The sequence below is a fragment of the Papio anubis genome, chromosome 13 (assembly GCF_008728515.1).
Source record: "Papio anubis isolate 15944 chromosome 13, Panubis1.0, whole genome shotgun sequence".
Taxonomy (NCBI): domain Eukaryota; kingdom Metazoa; phylum Chordata; class Mammalia; order Primates; family Cercopithecidae; genus Papio; species Papio anubis.
Window position 1 is genome coordinate 55,481,425 of NC_044988.1, and position 16,931 is coordinate 55,498,355.

The 16,931-nt window shown below is 36.3% G+C and overlaps 2 protein-coding genes across 8 annotated transcripts in view; one reads left to right on the forward strand and one right to left on the reverse strand.

Annotated features, from left to right (window-relative positions):
* The window catches only part of IFT74 (intraflagellar transport 74), a 133,913-nt gene that overhangs the window by 52,624 nt on the left and 64,358 nt on the right, over positions 1-16,931 (forward strand). The window lies entirely within an intron of this gene.
* LRRC19 (leucine rich repeat containing 19) lies at positions 266-16,170 on the reverse strand. 2 transcript variants are annotated; one of them, XM_031654293.1, is made up of 5 exons: positions 16,052-16,170; positions 5,149-5,238; positions 3,338-3,851; positions 1,911-2,099; positions 266-1,450 (listed from the first exon to the last, which is right to left on the reverse strand). In XM_031654293.1, the coding sequence occupies exons 2-5, from the start codon at positions 5,227-5,229 to the stop codon at positions 1,122-1,124; spliced, it is 1,113 nt and encodes a 370-aa protein (XP_031510153.1). In that variant the 5' UTR covers positions 5,230-5,238; positions 16,052-16,170; the 3' UTR covers positions 266-1,121. The 2 variants fall into 2 exon arrangements, with proteins under 2 accessions (XP_031510153.1, XP_003911679.1); XM_003911630.4 differs by lacking the exon at positions 16,052-16,170 and adding an exon at positions 14,331-16,045.

The window sequence follows — 16,931 nt, forward strand, 5'->3', positions numbered from 1 at the left end:
GGTGGTGTGCACCTGTACTCCCAGCTACTCGGGAGGCTGAGTCAGAAGAATCGCTTGAACCCAGGAGGCGGAGGTTGCAGTGAGCCAAGATAGCACCACTGCACTCCAGCCTGGCGGCAGTGCCACATTCTGTCTCCAAAAAAAAATAAATAAATAAATAAATAAAAAGAATCTTGTTTCACTTTGTTTAAACCTAGTTTTTCCTATAGTAATTTGACCATGTACCTTTTTCTTCTCCTGTAAATACCTGTGAATGTCTCTTTGGAAATTAGTATTTTGGGAAAACAATTTGGGAAACATTGCTGTATCTACTGAATAGATAGAAACAGCTGTCTGTGGACCACATGAAGATTCCTCAGTCCCAGCACAGATCAATTTGAATAAAAATCTCCCAGAGAGAGGTAGAAATATGTATTTTTAAAACAAGATTTATAGATTATTGTGATACCCACTTTGTAAGCCACTATGATATTCAACTGTAGTGATCCTGCATTATGGTGACAGCCTTTCTTTATAACCAGAATCAGTAGTGACTTATTAGGGATTATGCCTGAACATTGTGCTTGTGCTTTAAATTGCTATAAAATTTTAAGGAAATTTATTATGCTATTTCAGGAAGCATTTTGAAAAAATATTTTCCAACTCTATGAATTTATTCTGTGAGCATAAAATCAATCTTGTATTATTTAAGCTATCTGTTCCTCACTTTGACTTACCGTATATTAATAAATCCCAAACTTTTATTTCTTTACTGATTGAAACTTTAGTATAATTTAATACATATTATGTCAAATATCTGTGTTAATATGAGAATCCATTCATTTTAATTAATGAATAATTTAGGCCTTTTTACTAGTCTGTATGGTCACCCAAACGCTGCTAAGAATAGGAGTGCTAGTATTGTAAACTATGTAACTGTCAGCTACCAGGGAGTGTCAGTTATTGTATTTGGACCTGCTTGCTCAATACAATGCAAAGAACATAATTTTATGATATTCATGTACGTTGTCATTAATATGAATGTCTGCTAGCTGTATTTTGGTATATCACATAGCAAAATCTCCATATCTAAACTGTGAGTGAGCTGATAACTTTGTTTAAAAAGCAAACTTTGAAAGAAATTAATTTTCTTCACGTAATTCATGGATATCTATATATTTGTCTTCAATAAATCCATCATCGTCTACCACAAATGAATGTAATTGTTCAAATATTACTGTAGTTTCTTCAGAGTTTGTTTCTGGTATCTGTGAAAGAGAACTTGGATTTCCAGTAAAACCATCTTCATAGGTTTCTGCTTCATGCTCTTCCAGGCGATGATGATTATAACTAAGCAGAATATTGTACCATATTGGGCATTTGATAGCAATAAAAATGAGAAGTGAAGTTGTCAGTGCAGTGACAACAACACCAACGAGAAAAGCCCAGCTTTTTCCAAGAGGTATATGTTCTTTAATGGAATACCGAGAGAGAAGAGAGAAAGAAAATTTGTTAAGTTGGCAAAATAATCATAATTATATATCCTAATTCTCCTCAATATTGGTATTAGAAATAAACATACATTGTAGTTTTCTTTAGACAAATTTTGTGTGGTGGAAGAATTCTCTTTTTTCAAAACAGCTATTGCCATTTTGTTACCTTTTTACCTAAGACCATTATTGATTTATACTCGTTGAGATTTGTGACTAGACTAGTTAAAACAAAGGCTCAGAGAAGTTAAATAATTTGCACAATGGCATTTGGCTTGTAACTAGCAGAACCTAGGTTGGAAGACCAATATTTTGTAAATCTTTAGTTGGATGAGGAATCTTTCTTTTATATTTTTATAGAAATTTAAAATAAAGATAACTACCTCAGTTTATTTAGTATGATACATTCAGCAGTGTTAATATTAAGAACTGGTACATTACCTGAATTTCTTGTTAAGTTGTTCAAAGAGCTATTAAATGTTGAATTGCTGATGGGCTGAAAATGAATATAAAGATCTTCAGTTACTGGTGAAGGAAGTTTTGAGTGGCATTCAGCCTTAGGAGGTACTGTTTTAATATTGTAGCTCTTCAGGCTGTTGGGGTAGCTACACATGGTGATGTTCTCATTTTCTAGTGTATCAGAAATAATAAGATTTAGAATAGAGAAAAATAACCGTTAACAACATTTTAATAGTTAACAACATTTTATAATTGTTTTATCTAGAATTTTTGACATATCTGTCATTCTTAAAGGCATTATAAGAAATTCCTGTTGTATTTGTCTAGCAACACAGTGAAAGGATAATGCACATTTCTGTTTATTATTTTATAAATACAGCTTAAATGCAGTATCTGTTTATTATTTAGTTTATCTGTATTAGTGTAGATTGTATTATTAATATTGTGGTTACATGGTTACAATCTGGATCTCAGGCACAGTATTTGCAGTTAAAATAGGTCACTTGTTTTCACTTAGTCTAGGAAGCACTGTTAAAAAATTACTCTTACATATTGACTTTGCTAACAATACACGAAGTGACGTTATCATCTTACATATATAGAACATTTACATTTCTGGCTGGGCACGGAGGCTCACACCTGTAATCCCAGCACTTTGGGAGGCCAAGGCGGATGGAGCGCCTGAGGTCGGGAGTTCGAGATCAGCCTGACAAACATGGAGGAATCCCATCTTTACTAAAAATACAAAAAATTAGCCAGGCATGGTGGCGCATGACTATAATCCCAGCTACTCAGGAGGCTGAGGCAGGAGAATTGCTTGAACCTGGGAGGTGGAGGTTGTGGTGAGCTGAGATCGCGCCAATGCACTCTAGCCTGGGCAACAAGAACAAAACTCTGTCTCAAAAAAAAAAAAAAAAAATTCTTAATTTTTCCCCCTGGTAATGGGAAAGGAGAGCATCTATGCAGCTGTTACTTTTTAGTGTTTCTTCCTGTTTTGCTTAAACAGAAATTGTTTCCTTTTTTTTTTTTTTTCTGAGACAGAGTCTCACTCTGTTGTCCAGGCTAGAAAGCAGTGGCACGATCTTGGCTTGCTGCAATGTCGCCTCCCAGATTCAAGTGATTCTCCTGCCTCAGCCTCTTGAGTACCTGGTACTACAGGCATGTGCCACCACACCCAACTAATATTTGTATTTTCAGTAGGGATGAGGTTTCGCCATGTTGGCCAGGCTGGTCTCGAACTCCTGACCTCAGGTGATCCGCCTGCCTTGGCCTCCCAAAGTGATGCGATTACAGGTGTGAGCCACTGCGCCTGGCTGCTTCCTTTTCTTTAAAACATGATATGAGAAATTTTTCTGTGGTGGAACATTGAGTTAATCACATGTTGGTTTTGCTTAATTATGATAGCTTACCTAATGTCACATTTGATGTGTTCAACCAGTTCTGCAAATTAAATAGACTGCAAGAGCAGTTCCATAGGTTTCCATATAAAGTTATTAATTCCAGATGAAATAGTGGTGGTACATCCAAATAGCTAATCAAATTGCCTTGCAGATTCAGAAGTTTTAGGTCTCTTAGAGGCACAAATATATCAGCATTCAGTTGTTCTATTTTGTTTTGGCAGAGATGTAACTGTTTTAGTTTATTTAAGCCTAAAAATGCACCCTGTTGAATTACATAGATGGAGTTTCTACAGATATTTAAAATTTCTAGACTGGAGAGGTTATCAAAACTGTTATTATGTAAGACAGTAACATTGTTCTCAATCAAGTAGAGCTCTGTGAGTAAAAAGTATGTCTGTAGAACTCTTGTGTCTGTACCATTAAGAGTAATTTGGTTATAACTGAGATCAAGTATAGTAACATCTTTCTTGATATCTGCTGGAATCAAGGAATAATTTTTTTCAGTGAAATTACATTGGACTTCCTAGAAAAAGAAAAAAAAAAGAAATGCATTAATCAGAAAAACGTATCAATAGAATTTCCTCAAATTTCATATTTCAGCACTTAGACATTAGAAGGAAATTACTTTGGGAAAAAAACCTACTATCTAATCTTTGGTGTTATAGTAGAGCAAATCTTTTTCTTTTCTGGGATGAAATACTAAAAATTAAGGATATTCTGATACATACAATTGAACAAAGAGATTCCAATTTGTTATATGGGTATTTTCCAACTGTTATTACATGATCATTACAGAAAGTAATGCTATTGGTATATTCCCATTTACATATGTGGAAATATATGGTAAATAATAATTCTGTTAACATTTGATATTCCAGTGTGCACGATTGCTTTATAGTGAGGAAATTATTTTAAACTATATGTGTTTTTAAAATCAGCAGAGCTAACGACATTATACCTAGGGCTGTTAAATAATTAATAAATAGGCTGGGCATGGTGGCTCATGCCTGTAATCCCAGCACTTTTGGAGGCCCAGGTAGGCAGGTCATCTGAGGTCAGGAGTTCAAGACCAGCCTGTAATCCCAGGCTGTAATCCCATGCCTGTAATCCCAGCTGCTTGGGAGGCTGAGGCACGAAAATTGCTTGAACCCAGGAAGCAGAGGTTGCAGTAAGCTGAGATCATGCCATTATACTCCAGCCTGGGCAACAGAGCGAGTCTCCGTCTCAAAAGCAATCAATAAATGTCAATATATAGCTCTCTGGGTTTAACAGTTCAAAGTTTGGTGTTTTAAAAGGAAATATTTATCTTATATCAGAAATGGAGCCGTGTATTGAATTTAAAGAGCCACACAATCTGAAATACTTCCTTTATGTGGATATAGATGGAAAGAAAGAAATAGTTCTGGTTTTTACTGAATAGTAAACTAAGAATAAATAGAACTAAGAATAGTTCTTGTTTATTACTGTTTTTGCAGTTAGATTTTTTCACCAATAATAATTCAATAGCAGTTTCCCTCATAAATACATGATTTTTTTAAAAAAAAGTTTCCTACATTTTAAACAAGATTTTAGTCTTGAAACTAATTTCTGATTTTATAGTGAAAATTTTCAGATCTCTCCCTTTAATCAACTTTTAAAGAACTCAGTTTTTAAAAATGAAGGCTGCTTTTGTCAAATTGGAATTTGGATATACACAGCTAAGTAAACAATTTTAGTAGGTCAGATTTTCTTTGCTTTCTTATTGCCCTTTGATATTTTACTAAATATACAGAAAATGTATCTTTGAAAATATTTTTACTATTTTGATTGTAAAAACTTACTCTTTTAGAAGACTGGATTTTGTCTGATAATAATACCATGGAGAGAGGCCAAAAGAGGATTGTGATGCCTGTGACTTTCATGTTGCAGACCTGATAGAAAAGAGAGTATTTTTATTTTGATGGTAAACTAGAACTTTAGAGATTTTAAGGACATTTTTATTTTTTGCCCTTTTGAATCTGTTTATTCTTTTTTTTTTTTTTTTGGCTCAGACAGGGTCTCACTCTGTCACCCAGACCTGGTGGCATGGTCACAGCTCACTGCAACCTTGATCTCCCAGGCTTAAGCAGTCCTCCCAACTCAGCTTCCTAAGTAGCTGAAACACAGGCATGCGCTACCATGCCTGGCTAATTTTTACAATTTTTGGAGAGATGGCGTCACCGTGTGTTACTCAGCCTGGTCTCAAACTCCTGGGTGCGAGCCATTTCACCCCAGGCACTGACGTAGCCTTGAAAAGTGCAGGGATTATAGATATGAGCCACTTATCCTGGCCTTTCAAATCTGCTTTTTCTCGAAACACATAAAATGTGAAACAAGTGCACAGCCATTCACCATCCTTGGACTCTGATCTTAACAAACTAGAAAGCCCCTTTGAAGAATGACAGACTTATTTTTATTTTTTCTTTTTAGAGAGAATTAATATCTTTAAGGGTGTCTCATTAGTTTCTAGATATGACGAACGGAGCTTTAAAGCAATTTAAGTGGTTGTAAACTTTAAAAACTTAATATATAAGTGCACAAAAGAAATTCAGGAAAATATATATTTATGCATAAGTATATGCTTATATTGATGGTCTTGATTTTTTCAATTTTAGGCATTATCTATTGGTATTAACCTTGACTTAAAACTGTGGGAGATGAGAATCTTTAGCACTCTTTTTCCCCCCCATGGTAATTTTTAAAAATTTTATTGAGGCATAATAGATATACATAGTTTTGGGGTACATGTGATAATGTAGTGCATTCATATAATTTTAAAAAATCAAATTAATGTACTTGGGGTATCCATCATGTTAAATATTTTTCTTTTTTTTATATTGGAAACATTCAAATACTCTTTTAGCTGTTTTTAAATGTACAGTAAATTAGAGGAGAGGGAGAGCATCAGAGAATAGTTAATGAATGCTGGGCTTAATACCTAGGTGACGGGTTGATCTGTGCAGCAAACCAACATGGCACACATTTACCTATGTAACAAACCTGCACATGTACCCCGGAACTTAAAAATAAAAGTTGAAGGAAAAACATAATTGTAAACTATAATTACTGTACTGATCTAACACTAGGCCTTCTTTTTTAAGTAAACTGTATGTTCGTATGCATTAATAAACTTCTCTGCATTCCTCCCTCCCCACCACCCTTTCCAGCCTCTGGTAACCACCAGTCTACTCTTAATCTGTATGAGATCCACTTTTTTAGCTCCCACATGCAGGTGAGAATGTGCGATATTTGTCTTTCTGTGCTTGGCTTAATTCACTTAACATAATGACCTCTGGTTGCATTTATGTTGCCGCAAATGACAGGATTTCATTTTTTTTATGGCTGAGTAATAGTCCCTTGTATATATATGCTACATTTTTTTAATCTATTCATCTGTTGATGGGCACTTAGGTTGATTCCATAGTTTTGCTCTTGTGAATAGTCCTGCAATAAATGTGGGAGTGCAGCTATCTCTTTAATATAATCATCTCTTTTTTAAAAATGTATATCCAGTGGAATTACTGGATCAAATATAAATGTGTTATATTTTTAATTTTTTGAGGAACCTTCATAGTGTTCTCCAGAGTGGCTATACTAATTTACATTCCCAAGAGTGTATGAGGGTTCCCCTTTCTCCACATCCTCGTCAGCATCCGTTATTGCCTGTCTTATTGATAGAAGCTACTTTATTGGGGGTGAGATTATATCTCATTGTAGTTTTGATTTGCATTTCCCTGAATGATTACTGATGTTGAGCATTTTTTCCACATACTTGTTTGCCTTTTGTATGTTTTTTGAGAAATGTCTATTCAATTCTTTTGCCATGTTTACTTGGATTATTTGTTTTTTATTGGTTTGTTTTTGGCTAGTGAGGTGTTTGAGCTGCTTATATCTTCTGATTATTAACCCCTTGTTAGATGGGTGGTTTGCAAATATTTTCTCTCATTCTGTAGGTTGTCTGTTCACTTTGTTGACCATTTTCTTTGCTGTACAAAAGGTTTTTTGCTTGGCGAAACCCCATTTGTACATTTTTGCTTTGGTTTCCTGTGCTTTTGAGGCCTTACAGATACAAAAAAACCTTTGTCCAGACCAGTGTTCTAGAGCAATTCCTCAATGTTTTCTTGCAACAGTTTTATAGTTTGAGGTCTTACTTAGATTTAAGTCTTTAATTCATTTTTATTCCTGGATATGGCAAGAGATAGGGGTCTGGTTTTGTTCTTCCATATGTAGTTATTCAGTTTTTCCAGCAGCATTCATTGAAACAACTATTATTTCTCCATTGTATGTTCTTGGCACCTTTGTTGAAGATGAGTTGGTGTAAATGCGTGTGTTTATATCTGAGTTCTCTATTCCATCCCATTGGTCTATGGATCTGTCTTTATACCAGTGCCATGCTGATTTGGTTACTATAGCTTTGTAGAAAATTTTGAAGTCAAGTAGTGTGATGCCTCCAGCTTTGTTCCTTTTTGCTGAGGGTTGTTTGGCTATTTGGGATCTTTCGTGGTTCCGTATGAGTTTTAGGATTTTTTTTCTACTTCTATGAAGAGCGTCACTGTATTTTGATAGGAATTGCACTGAATCAGTAAATTGCTTTGGTTAGTATTGATATTTTAGCAATGTTCTTCGACTCCATGAACATGGATTATATTTCCATTTTTTTGTATCCTCTTCAGTTTGTTTCATCAGTGTTTTATAGTTTTTGTTATGTAGATCTTTCACTTCTTTGGTTAAATTGATTGCAAGGTATTTTATAGTCTTTGTAGCTATTGTAAACAGGCTTGCTTTCTTGATTTCTTTTTCAGATTCTTCACTGTTGGCATATGTAAATTCTACCAATTTTTATATGATGATTTTGTATCTTGCAACTTTACTGAATTCAGTTATCAGTTTTTACAGATTTTTTTGTGGCGTATTTAGGGTGGTTTTTAAAAAAAATTTTTTTAAGTATAAGATCATGTCTGCCAGGTGCGATGGCTCATGCCTGTAATCCCAGCACTTTGGGAGGCTGAGGTGGTTGGATCACGAGGTCAGGAGTTTGAGACCAGCCTGACCAACATGGTGAAACCCCGTCTCTACCAAAAATACAAAAATTAGCTGGGTGTGATGGTAGACACCTGTAATCCCAGCCACTCAGGAGGCTGAGGCAGGAGACTCGCTTGAACCTGGAAGGTGGAGGTTGCAGTGAGCCGAGATCACGCCACTGGACTCCAGCCTGGGCGACAGAGTGAGACTCTGTCTCAAAAAAAAAAAAAAAAAAGCATGTCATCTGCAAACAAGTCTAATTTGACTTCTTCTTTTGCAATTTGGATGCCTTTCATTTCTCTCTCTTGCCTAATTGCTCTGGCCAGGACTTCTAGTACTGTGTTGAGTAAAAGTGGTGAAAGTAGGCATCCTTGTATTGTTCCACATCTACAAGAAAGGCCTTCAATTTATCCCCTTTCAGAATGGTGTTAGCTGTGGGTTTGTCATATATGGCATTTGTTATCTTGAAGTATGTTCTTTGTGTGCCCAGTTTAATGAGAATTTTATCATAAAGGGATGTTGAATTTTTCAACTGTGTTTTCAGCATTTATTAAAATAATTATGTGGTTTTTGTTCTTGGTTTTATTAATGTGATGTATCATGTTTATTTTATTTTATAATAATTATTATTTAAGGTAGAGTCTTGCTTTGCTGTCCAGGGTGGTTGGAAACTCCTGGACTCAAGTGTTCCTTCCACCTCAGCCTCCTGAGAAGCTGGGATTACAGGCACATATCACTGTGCCCAGCTTACCATGTGTATTAGGCTGTTCTTGCACTGTTATAGTGAAATATTAGAGACTGGGTAATTTATAAGAAAAGATATTTAATTGACTCACAGTTCTACAGGCTGTACAGGAAGCATGGTGCAGTTCATTTTTTGGGGAGGCCTCAGGAAGCTTACAGTTGTGGCAGAAGGTGAAAGGGGAGCCAGCACATCACATGATGAAAGGAGGAGAGAGTGGGAAAGGAGGTGCCACACACTTTTAAACAACCAAATCTCTTGTGAACTCAGAGCAAGATCTTACTTATCACCAAGGGGATGGCCCAAGCCATTCATGAGGGATCCGCCCTCATTATCCAAACACCTCCCACCAGGCTTCATCTCCCACACTGGGGATTACAGTTCAACATGAGATTTGGATGGGTACAAATATCCAAACCATATTGTCATGCTTATTGATTTGCATATGTTGAACTATCTTTGCATCTCTGGAATGAATCTCACTTGGTACGGTGAATAATCTTTTTAAAGTATTGTTGAATTTGGTTTGCTGTTATTTAGTTGAGGGTTTTTGCATCTGTGTTCTTCTGGGATATTGGACTGTAGTTTTCATTTTTGTTGTGCCCTTGTCTAGTTTTGGTGTCCGGGTCATGCTGATCTTGTAGAATAAGTTTGGAAATATTCCCTTCTCTTTAATTTTGTTTGAAGAGTTTGAGTAGAATTGGTATTAGTTCTTCTTTAAATATTTTGTAGGATCCAACAGTAAAGGCAATGTAAATAGACTTAATTCTCCAATTAAAAGGCATAGTGCTGACTGGAAGCTACTGACTGGCTATTTAAAGGAGCCTGGTACCTCCTCCTCTTGTTCTTACTCCCTCTCTCTGCCATGTGACACACCTGCTCCACCTTCGCCTTCCACTGTGACAAAGAGCTTCCTGAGGCCTCACCAGAAACTGAGTAGATATTGGTGCCATGCTTTTGCAACTTGTGGAACTGTGAGCCAAATAAACTTCTTTTCTTTATAAATTATCCAATGTCAAGTATTCCTTTATAGCAATGAAAAATAGACCAACACATCATGGTTCCCTGTTTGCTGTGTCTTTTTTTTTTTTTTGAGGCAGAGTTTCACTCTTGTTGCCCAGGCTGGAGTGCAATGGCGCAATCTCGACTCTTTGCAACCTCTGCCTCCTGGGTTCAAGCGATTCTCCTGCCTCAGCCTCCCAAGTAGCTGGGATTACAGGCATGCACCACCACGCCTGGCTAATTTTGTATTTTTAGTAGAGACGTATTTTGTATTTTTAGTATTTTTTCTCCATGTTGGTCAGACTGGTCACAAACTCCTGACCTCAAGTGATCTGCCTGTCTTGGCCTCCCAAAGTGCTGGGATTATAGGTGTGAGCCACCACACCTGGCCTGTTGGCTGTTATTTCTTGTAGATATATATATGTGTCATTGCATTGTCAGATTAGTTGTTTATTCCAATATTCTCTGTGTGGCTTATTTTGTTTTTTATTGAATATATTTGCTTAGAGGATCTTTTACCACTAGGTTGCTGCCTCCTTTTCAGCTTTAGATGGCACCTTAAGCCCAGCTTCACCTTGGCTCTGGTAAATGACCAGAGCACTGCTCTTCCTGAATGGGGGAGGTTCCAGGGGATATCCTGGTAGTGTGGGAATGGTGGCTAGAGGTTCATGCCCAGCCAGCCTTCCCACACTAGAGACCTGTGGAGCCAACCTCCTACAAAGTGGTGCTGTTGAACAGCTACTCTGATTTGGTGTCGCTTTGGCTGAGTTACAGAGCAGAGTTTCCAGATCTGGGGATGGTAATCCTGTCTCTCCTCTTTGTCTCTACATGTCCTCAGGAATATTTCTGTCTCCAGGCACTTGAGATGTTTCCCATGGGTTAAAGCAGGGACAAGTCTCTTGCCAGGGAATACAAGATGGTGGGTAGAAACTGTAATTTGGGGGAAATTTTCTCACATGCTTTGTGCTAGGTTGAATGGGGGAGGGGCATTGTGGATATGGAAGTCCAATTCTCTTACTATCTGCTCAAAGTTTGTTCACTTCTCTGTGGCCCTAGAACTGTCTCATCTTCACATTTGAATTCTGGTATATTGCTGGTAATTACCTCAGGTCTGTATATTTGTTTTTGATTTTCTGTAGAGGGGAGTGAAGCCAGCTTGCTTCTTGGCCACCATTTTGGAATTGATAGCCCCTTCAGCTCTCTTTCAAATACCCCCTCCCTTCATCTCCAACACATCAAATATATACTTCCTATGTCTTTATCTCCTAACATAGTTACTTGTAATTCTGGTTAGATGAGTATTCAGTGTTTGTACTATCATGAATGATTGAACTCAGTCAATAAAAAGCTGTTATTGGCTAAGCCATGTAACAAGATCACTTTTCTGTTGCTGCACCCTTTTTGTTTCCTCCAAACTAATTGTACTGTTTTTTCATGTGCTTAGTTTTCTTGTTATGACCAAACTCTCCCCTAGCATATCTGTCATTTGTTTATGGATATTAAGTATTTAACCTGTTTTATCAGCTTAAAAACTCCCTCCCAGAGCCTGCCACCATGCTGTAATCTGGAGGAGCTAGCTGATCACTAGGCCTTCTGCACAGCTGTTTACTTCCACCCTCATCAAAGAGTCTACCTTTTGCCTTTGTTACTGGGTACTTATTTTCTAGAACACTCTGTCTGGTTTATTGCCTTTCTTCAATGGAGCTTCCTCAGTAGCTTCTAGAGAATGTGGATAGGAGGGAAAACTTTTTAGACTTGGAAAGATACTTTGGCTAGAGATAGAATTCTAGGTAAGAAGTAATTTTCCCTCAAAATGTTGATGGGATTACCCTACTGTCTTTGAGTTTCTAGTATTACTGTTAAGAAATATACCATGTCATTCTAATTATTTATCAAAGCTTTTAAAATCAATACTATATTCATTATCCTGTGTCTTTCCCGCCACCACACCCAGCTAATTTTTTTGTATGTTTAGTAGAGACAGGGTTTTACCATGTTAGCTAGGATGGTCTCGATCTCCTGACCTCGTGATCCACCACCTCGGCCTCCCAAAGTGCTGGGATTACAGGCATGAGCCACCACACCCGGCCTGTTTTCATTTATTAAACTGGGTACTTGGTCAGTCTTTTCCATCTAGAAGCTATGTCACTCAGTTTTGGGAAATTTTCTGAATTATCTCATTGATGATATAATTATTTTATTTTTTAAAATAAAATTTCACTTTTTTTTTTCTAGAATTTCCTCAATTGGGTGTTGGACATCCTGGAATGATTTTAAAACCTTTACTGTCCTACATTTTATCTCAGTGTGTTTTTTGCTTTCCTTTCTGGGAGACATCCTCAATTTTATCTTCACATTCTACTATTAATTTTTTGCCATCTTTTTTAATTCTAAGAGCTTTTTTGTTTCAGAATATTTTCTTTATTAGTATTCTGTTGCATGAATATATTATATTTTCTTGTTTATCATTGTGCCTTTTGTTATTTCCTTTTCTTTGAATAGCCTCTATATCCTTAGATTGTATTTTTCCAGTTATCTTTGGGCAGTGTCCTTTATATTGGAGGCCTTCTTCTTAGTCTGTTAATATTTTATTTAGGGTTTATGTGTGAGAGTGGGAAACTAAAAAGCTGATAGGAAAATGCATTTGTGTGGGTCTCATTGTTTCTAGACTTGACCACAGAGTGTAACTGCTGGACTGTTTTCTTAGGGAATGTCATTATCCACAAAATGACTCTTCTGATTTACTGCCCAAAGAGATAATGGCCTGGTAGCCAGCATTCTGAGTGCTGAGTGATAAAAAAGCTGGATTTGCATCAATATTTAGTATGGAAACTATAACTTAATCTCAACAATGCCTTTGCACTCACTTGTGCCCATTGCCCAAATTCCCTTTGTTTTATTCTGGTGGCGTGGGGGATCCTCTAATCTGCTTGTGTAGAGAAGGAACATTATCTGGCTAGACAGACAGAGAGGAATTAGCCTCTCCTCTACTTTCAGAATACCTGGTGCTGCCAATTTCTGGGCTATTTAGAGTTTCTGCAGTGCAATTCAAGTGACTCTCAGCTTTTCTCATTGCTGACTTGGGAAATTTTTGTTTTCCTAGTCAATTTCCACTCAGCTATTAGGTTTCTGGTTTCTAGGTTTCATTGCTATTGACTCCTGTTCCATTCTGTTTGTCCTTTGAGTTTATATCCCTTTTTACCTTTTATTTTCATGTTAATCAGGTTTTGAACACAATTTAAAGTTAATGGGTGCATTTAAGGTTTCAGCTTTGCCTAGAAATCGACATTTATTGGACTGTACTCTTCTTGCCAAATAGTTACTTTTTTATTTAGTCATTTTATTCATGACCTTGATGTTTCTTGTTCTTTATCTCTGTTTTCTTAAAGTCAATTTTAGAAACCCTTTTGCAAACAAATTATCCATTTGAAAATATATAAATATATTCTGTCATCCTTAAGGGTGTTCAGAAATTTAGTCTTTTGAGCATTCTTACAGCATTTGTTACAATTAGTTACTTACGATTTTTTTAAGGAAAGTTTATTTCATTATAGCAGGTAATAGAAAAACTAATCATAGTAGGCCGGGCACAGTGGCTCACGTCTGTAATCCCAGCACTTTGGGAGGCCGAGGCGAGCAGATCACCTGAGGTCAGGAGTTTGAGACCAGCCTGGCCAACATGGTGAAACCCCATCTCTACTACAAATACAAAAACTAGCCGGGTGCAGTGGTGGGTGCCTGTAATCCCAGCTACTTGGGAGGCTGAGGCAGCAGAATTGCTTGAACCTGGGAGGCAGAAGTTGCAGTGAGCTATGATCATGCCACTGCACTCCAGCCTGGGTGACAGTGAGACTGTTTCAGAAAAAAAAAAGAAAAACTAATCAGAGTAAACAAGAATCCATGCAGCATACTAAAGTCTCTCGCCTCGTTAGCAATAAGGAATTTACTGCTATTATAGTGCTAATCTGTTCTAGTCAACTTCCTCATTGCCTTTGATTTGTTGATCCATTTATGCTTATTCCCCTTCTACCTTCTCTCCTTCCATACTTAAATCCAGTTTGTTAGAAAAAGCTACTCTGCCTCTTATATTTTATAAAATTTGGATGTAGATCATAATAGAATGCCTTTTAGAGCCAGAAGTGCATTTAAGCTATCACTTATTCAAGATGATTGCCCACAGAAGAGGGCTGCCTAAATCATTTACAAAAGGTAGTTTACCTGTGTTTAATGATTCCTAGGAATAGGTGTTCAGCTTCTTCAATGGCTTGTTTCACTATTTCTCAATGATATGGTGACATTCTTACTGATGTCTGTGGTAGGATGCAGAGGTGACTGAGGAGAGGTGAGTTAAGGGAAGTGCTATTTTTTTCCAGAAACAAATAGGATGGGGATAGTGAAAGAAAGCAAATAGGCTACAAAGAAAACTAACTAGATTTAAGTTAAAAGTTGATATGAAATAGAAGCAGGTGAACAAAGTAATAGAGGCAAGGCATGACTGTGAGCTTATGTGGAAATGGAGACAGAGTATAGTTTTATATTTATTATCTGTATCGGCTATTTAATGCTAATAATTGTTTTCTCAAGTGTGCTAAAAGAAAAAAATCAGAAAAAAATCATAAGGATTAGAAAAGGATTTTTTTTCTTTTCCATTTGGTAGATCTTAGAAGCAGCGTATACTCAGCTCAAGGTAGATTCTGTACAAGAAAGCGTTCAACAAATCTAAAGCATTGTTAGGTCTGAAGCTGTGAAATACATTGATTGATCCATACTATGCGTGAGAGTTTTCACATATTTGTGTGCCTTTTGAGAGGAGAAAGATTGTAAGAGGGGGCGAATGTTGATTTTCATGACACTATTCAAATCCCCAGACAAAGCATTTGCTAGCATTATTGGGTATCTTAAAAAAAGAAAAATCATATAGGCAAAATAGCTAGCCAAGTAGATAATGCAGAAATTATCCATGAGTCAGTTTAGCCTATTTCAACAGTTGGTTTTAAAGGAAGTCAGTTATTGCTGCTTTATTTCTCCTTTTGGAATATTTTCTAATTTGGATTTTTTTTGAAATGATAGTTGAGTTTCATATAGTGATTACTTAGGAACTAATATAAAACAGAAAACTGGAATAGAAAATGGAATATCAGTGTCTTTTGTTATTTCACAAAATTATGTGCATTTTTACCTAGCATATGATCTACGTTACTGGAACAAAAAAAGAGCTTTACTCAAAGGAAATGGTGGATACTGAAAAAGAAGCATTGTTCTTAATAAAGTTTCAAGTACATGTTTCTTAAGTTATTTATTTTATATGATTATTATATGCTATGAAATAAAGAGATGCTCCAATTATTTTGGTTTTGTTAAATAAAATCTAAATGTAGTTTTTCCATTAAATATTTTAGATATTTATGCCAGAATTCAATGTCTTTAGAGTACGATGTTAATAATACACAATTAACTTCGTTTCCTTATTTATTGTGTAGATTTTTTTCAAATTTAAAACCTTTTGTAATGGAAAATTTCAAGGAAAAAAACCTAAGTAAGGAGAATAGTTATCACCCTGCTTCAATAATTATCAACTCATGGCCAGTCTTTTTTTTTTATCTTGCAAGTAGGCTTTTAGACTAATGTCGCTTCAGAATGCTCTGTGATTAACGTATTTTAAAATAAAAAATCTTCTAAATTTGATTGGCTAGATGAAACCTTCCCCCCTCCCCAAAAACAATTACTTAGTATTGTATTCTAACTTTATTTAGGAAAGACCCTTTGGCCATGTCCCAGGTATATAGTATTTTTGAGGTAGACCGTGTGAAAATATAATCACATTTTCTTATTTTTCATCACTTCTTAAAGGCAAAGATTGTTGTACAGACTTAACAAACTTAAATATGATTTTTTTAAAAATACAACAATAACCAAAGCTATAAATATATAGAGCTTACCTTTTTTCTTTTGTCTCTAAGACTGGTGTGCTAAAGGAAATTACTCTGTTTCTTCAACAGCATTAAAAAAAGTATATCGTATGATTACATTTCACTTTGTTTTAACCTTTGTACCCAGTGAACAGGTGACTTTAAAAAAAAAAAAAAAAAAAAACTAGACTTCCTTAGCAAAACATTGACTAGAAGAATAATTTCTTAAAGTTGTCTTTTCCTTTTTTTAGTGTAACAAGTAAGACTGTTTGCCTAACCTTTGTGTTTCTTTCTTTCTTTCTTTCTTTTTTTGAGATGAAGTCTCGCTCTGTCACCCAGGCTGGAGTGCAGTGGCATGATCTTGGCTCAATGCAACCTCTGCCTCCTGGGTTCAAGCAGTTCTCCCTGCCTCAGCCTCCTGAGTAGCTGGGATTACAGGTACCCAGCATTGCTCCTGGCTAATTTTTGTACCTTTAGTAGAGATGCGGTTTCGTCATGTTGGCCAGGCTGGTCTCAAACTCCTGACCTCAGGTGGTCCACCTGCCTCAGCCTCCCAAAGTGCTGGGATTACAGGTGTGAGCCACTGTATCCGGCCTACTTTTGTGTTTCTTTTAGTAAAGTGTTAACAATTTTACTTACTGATTTAGAGTTTACAATATTGAAAATGCATACTTTTGAAAGACATACTGTTGCTAAATTAATTTATGTTTGTCCTGATGGCATTTTATGCTTAGAAGGATTCAAATTGAGGTCAGATGCAGTGTCTGATGCCTGTAATCCCAGCACTTTGGGAAGCTAAGGTGAGAGAATAATTTGAACTCAGGAATTTGAGACCAGCCCGGCCAACTTAGCAAGACCTTGTCTCTATTCAAAATAAAAAGTAAAAACATTAGCAGGGCATAGCATTGTG

Excerpts from the sequence above, each read along its gene's own strand:
- LRRC19 (XM_031654293.1), bottom strand. The coding sequence starts at position 5,229 with ATGAAAGTCACAGGCATCACAATCCTCTTTTGGCCTCTCTCCATGGTA. Across the intron at positions 3,852-5,148 it reads AAATCCAGTCTTCTAAAAGA|GAAGTCCAATGTAATTTCAC; the intron begins GTAAGTTTTTAC and ends TTCTTTTTCTAG. Across the intron at positions 2,100-3,337 it reads CACATCAAATGTGACATTAG|AAAATGAGAACATCACCATG; the intron begins GTAAGCTATCAT and ends CTGATACACTAG.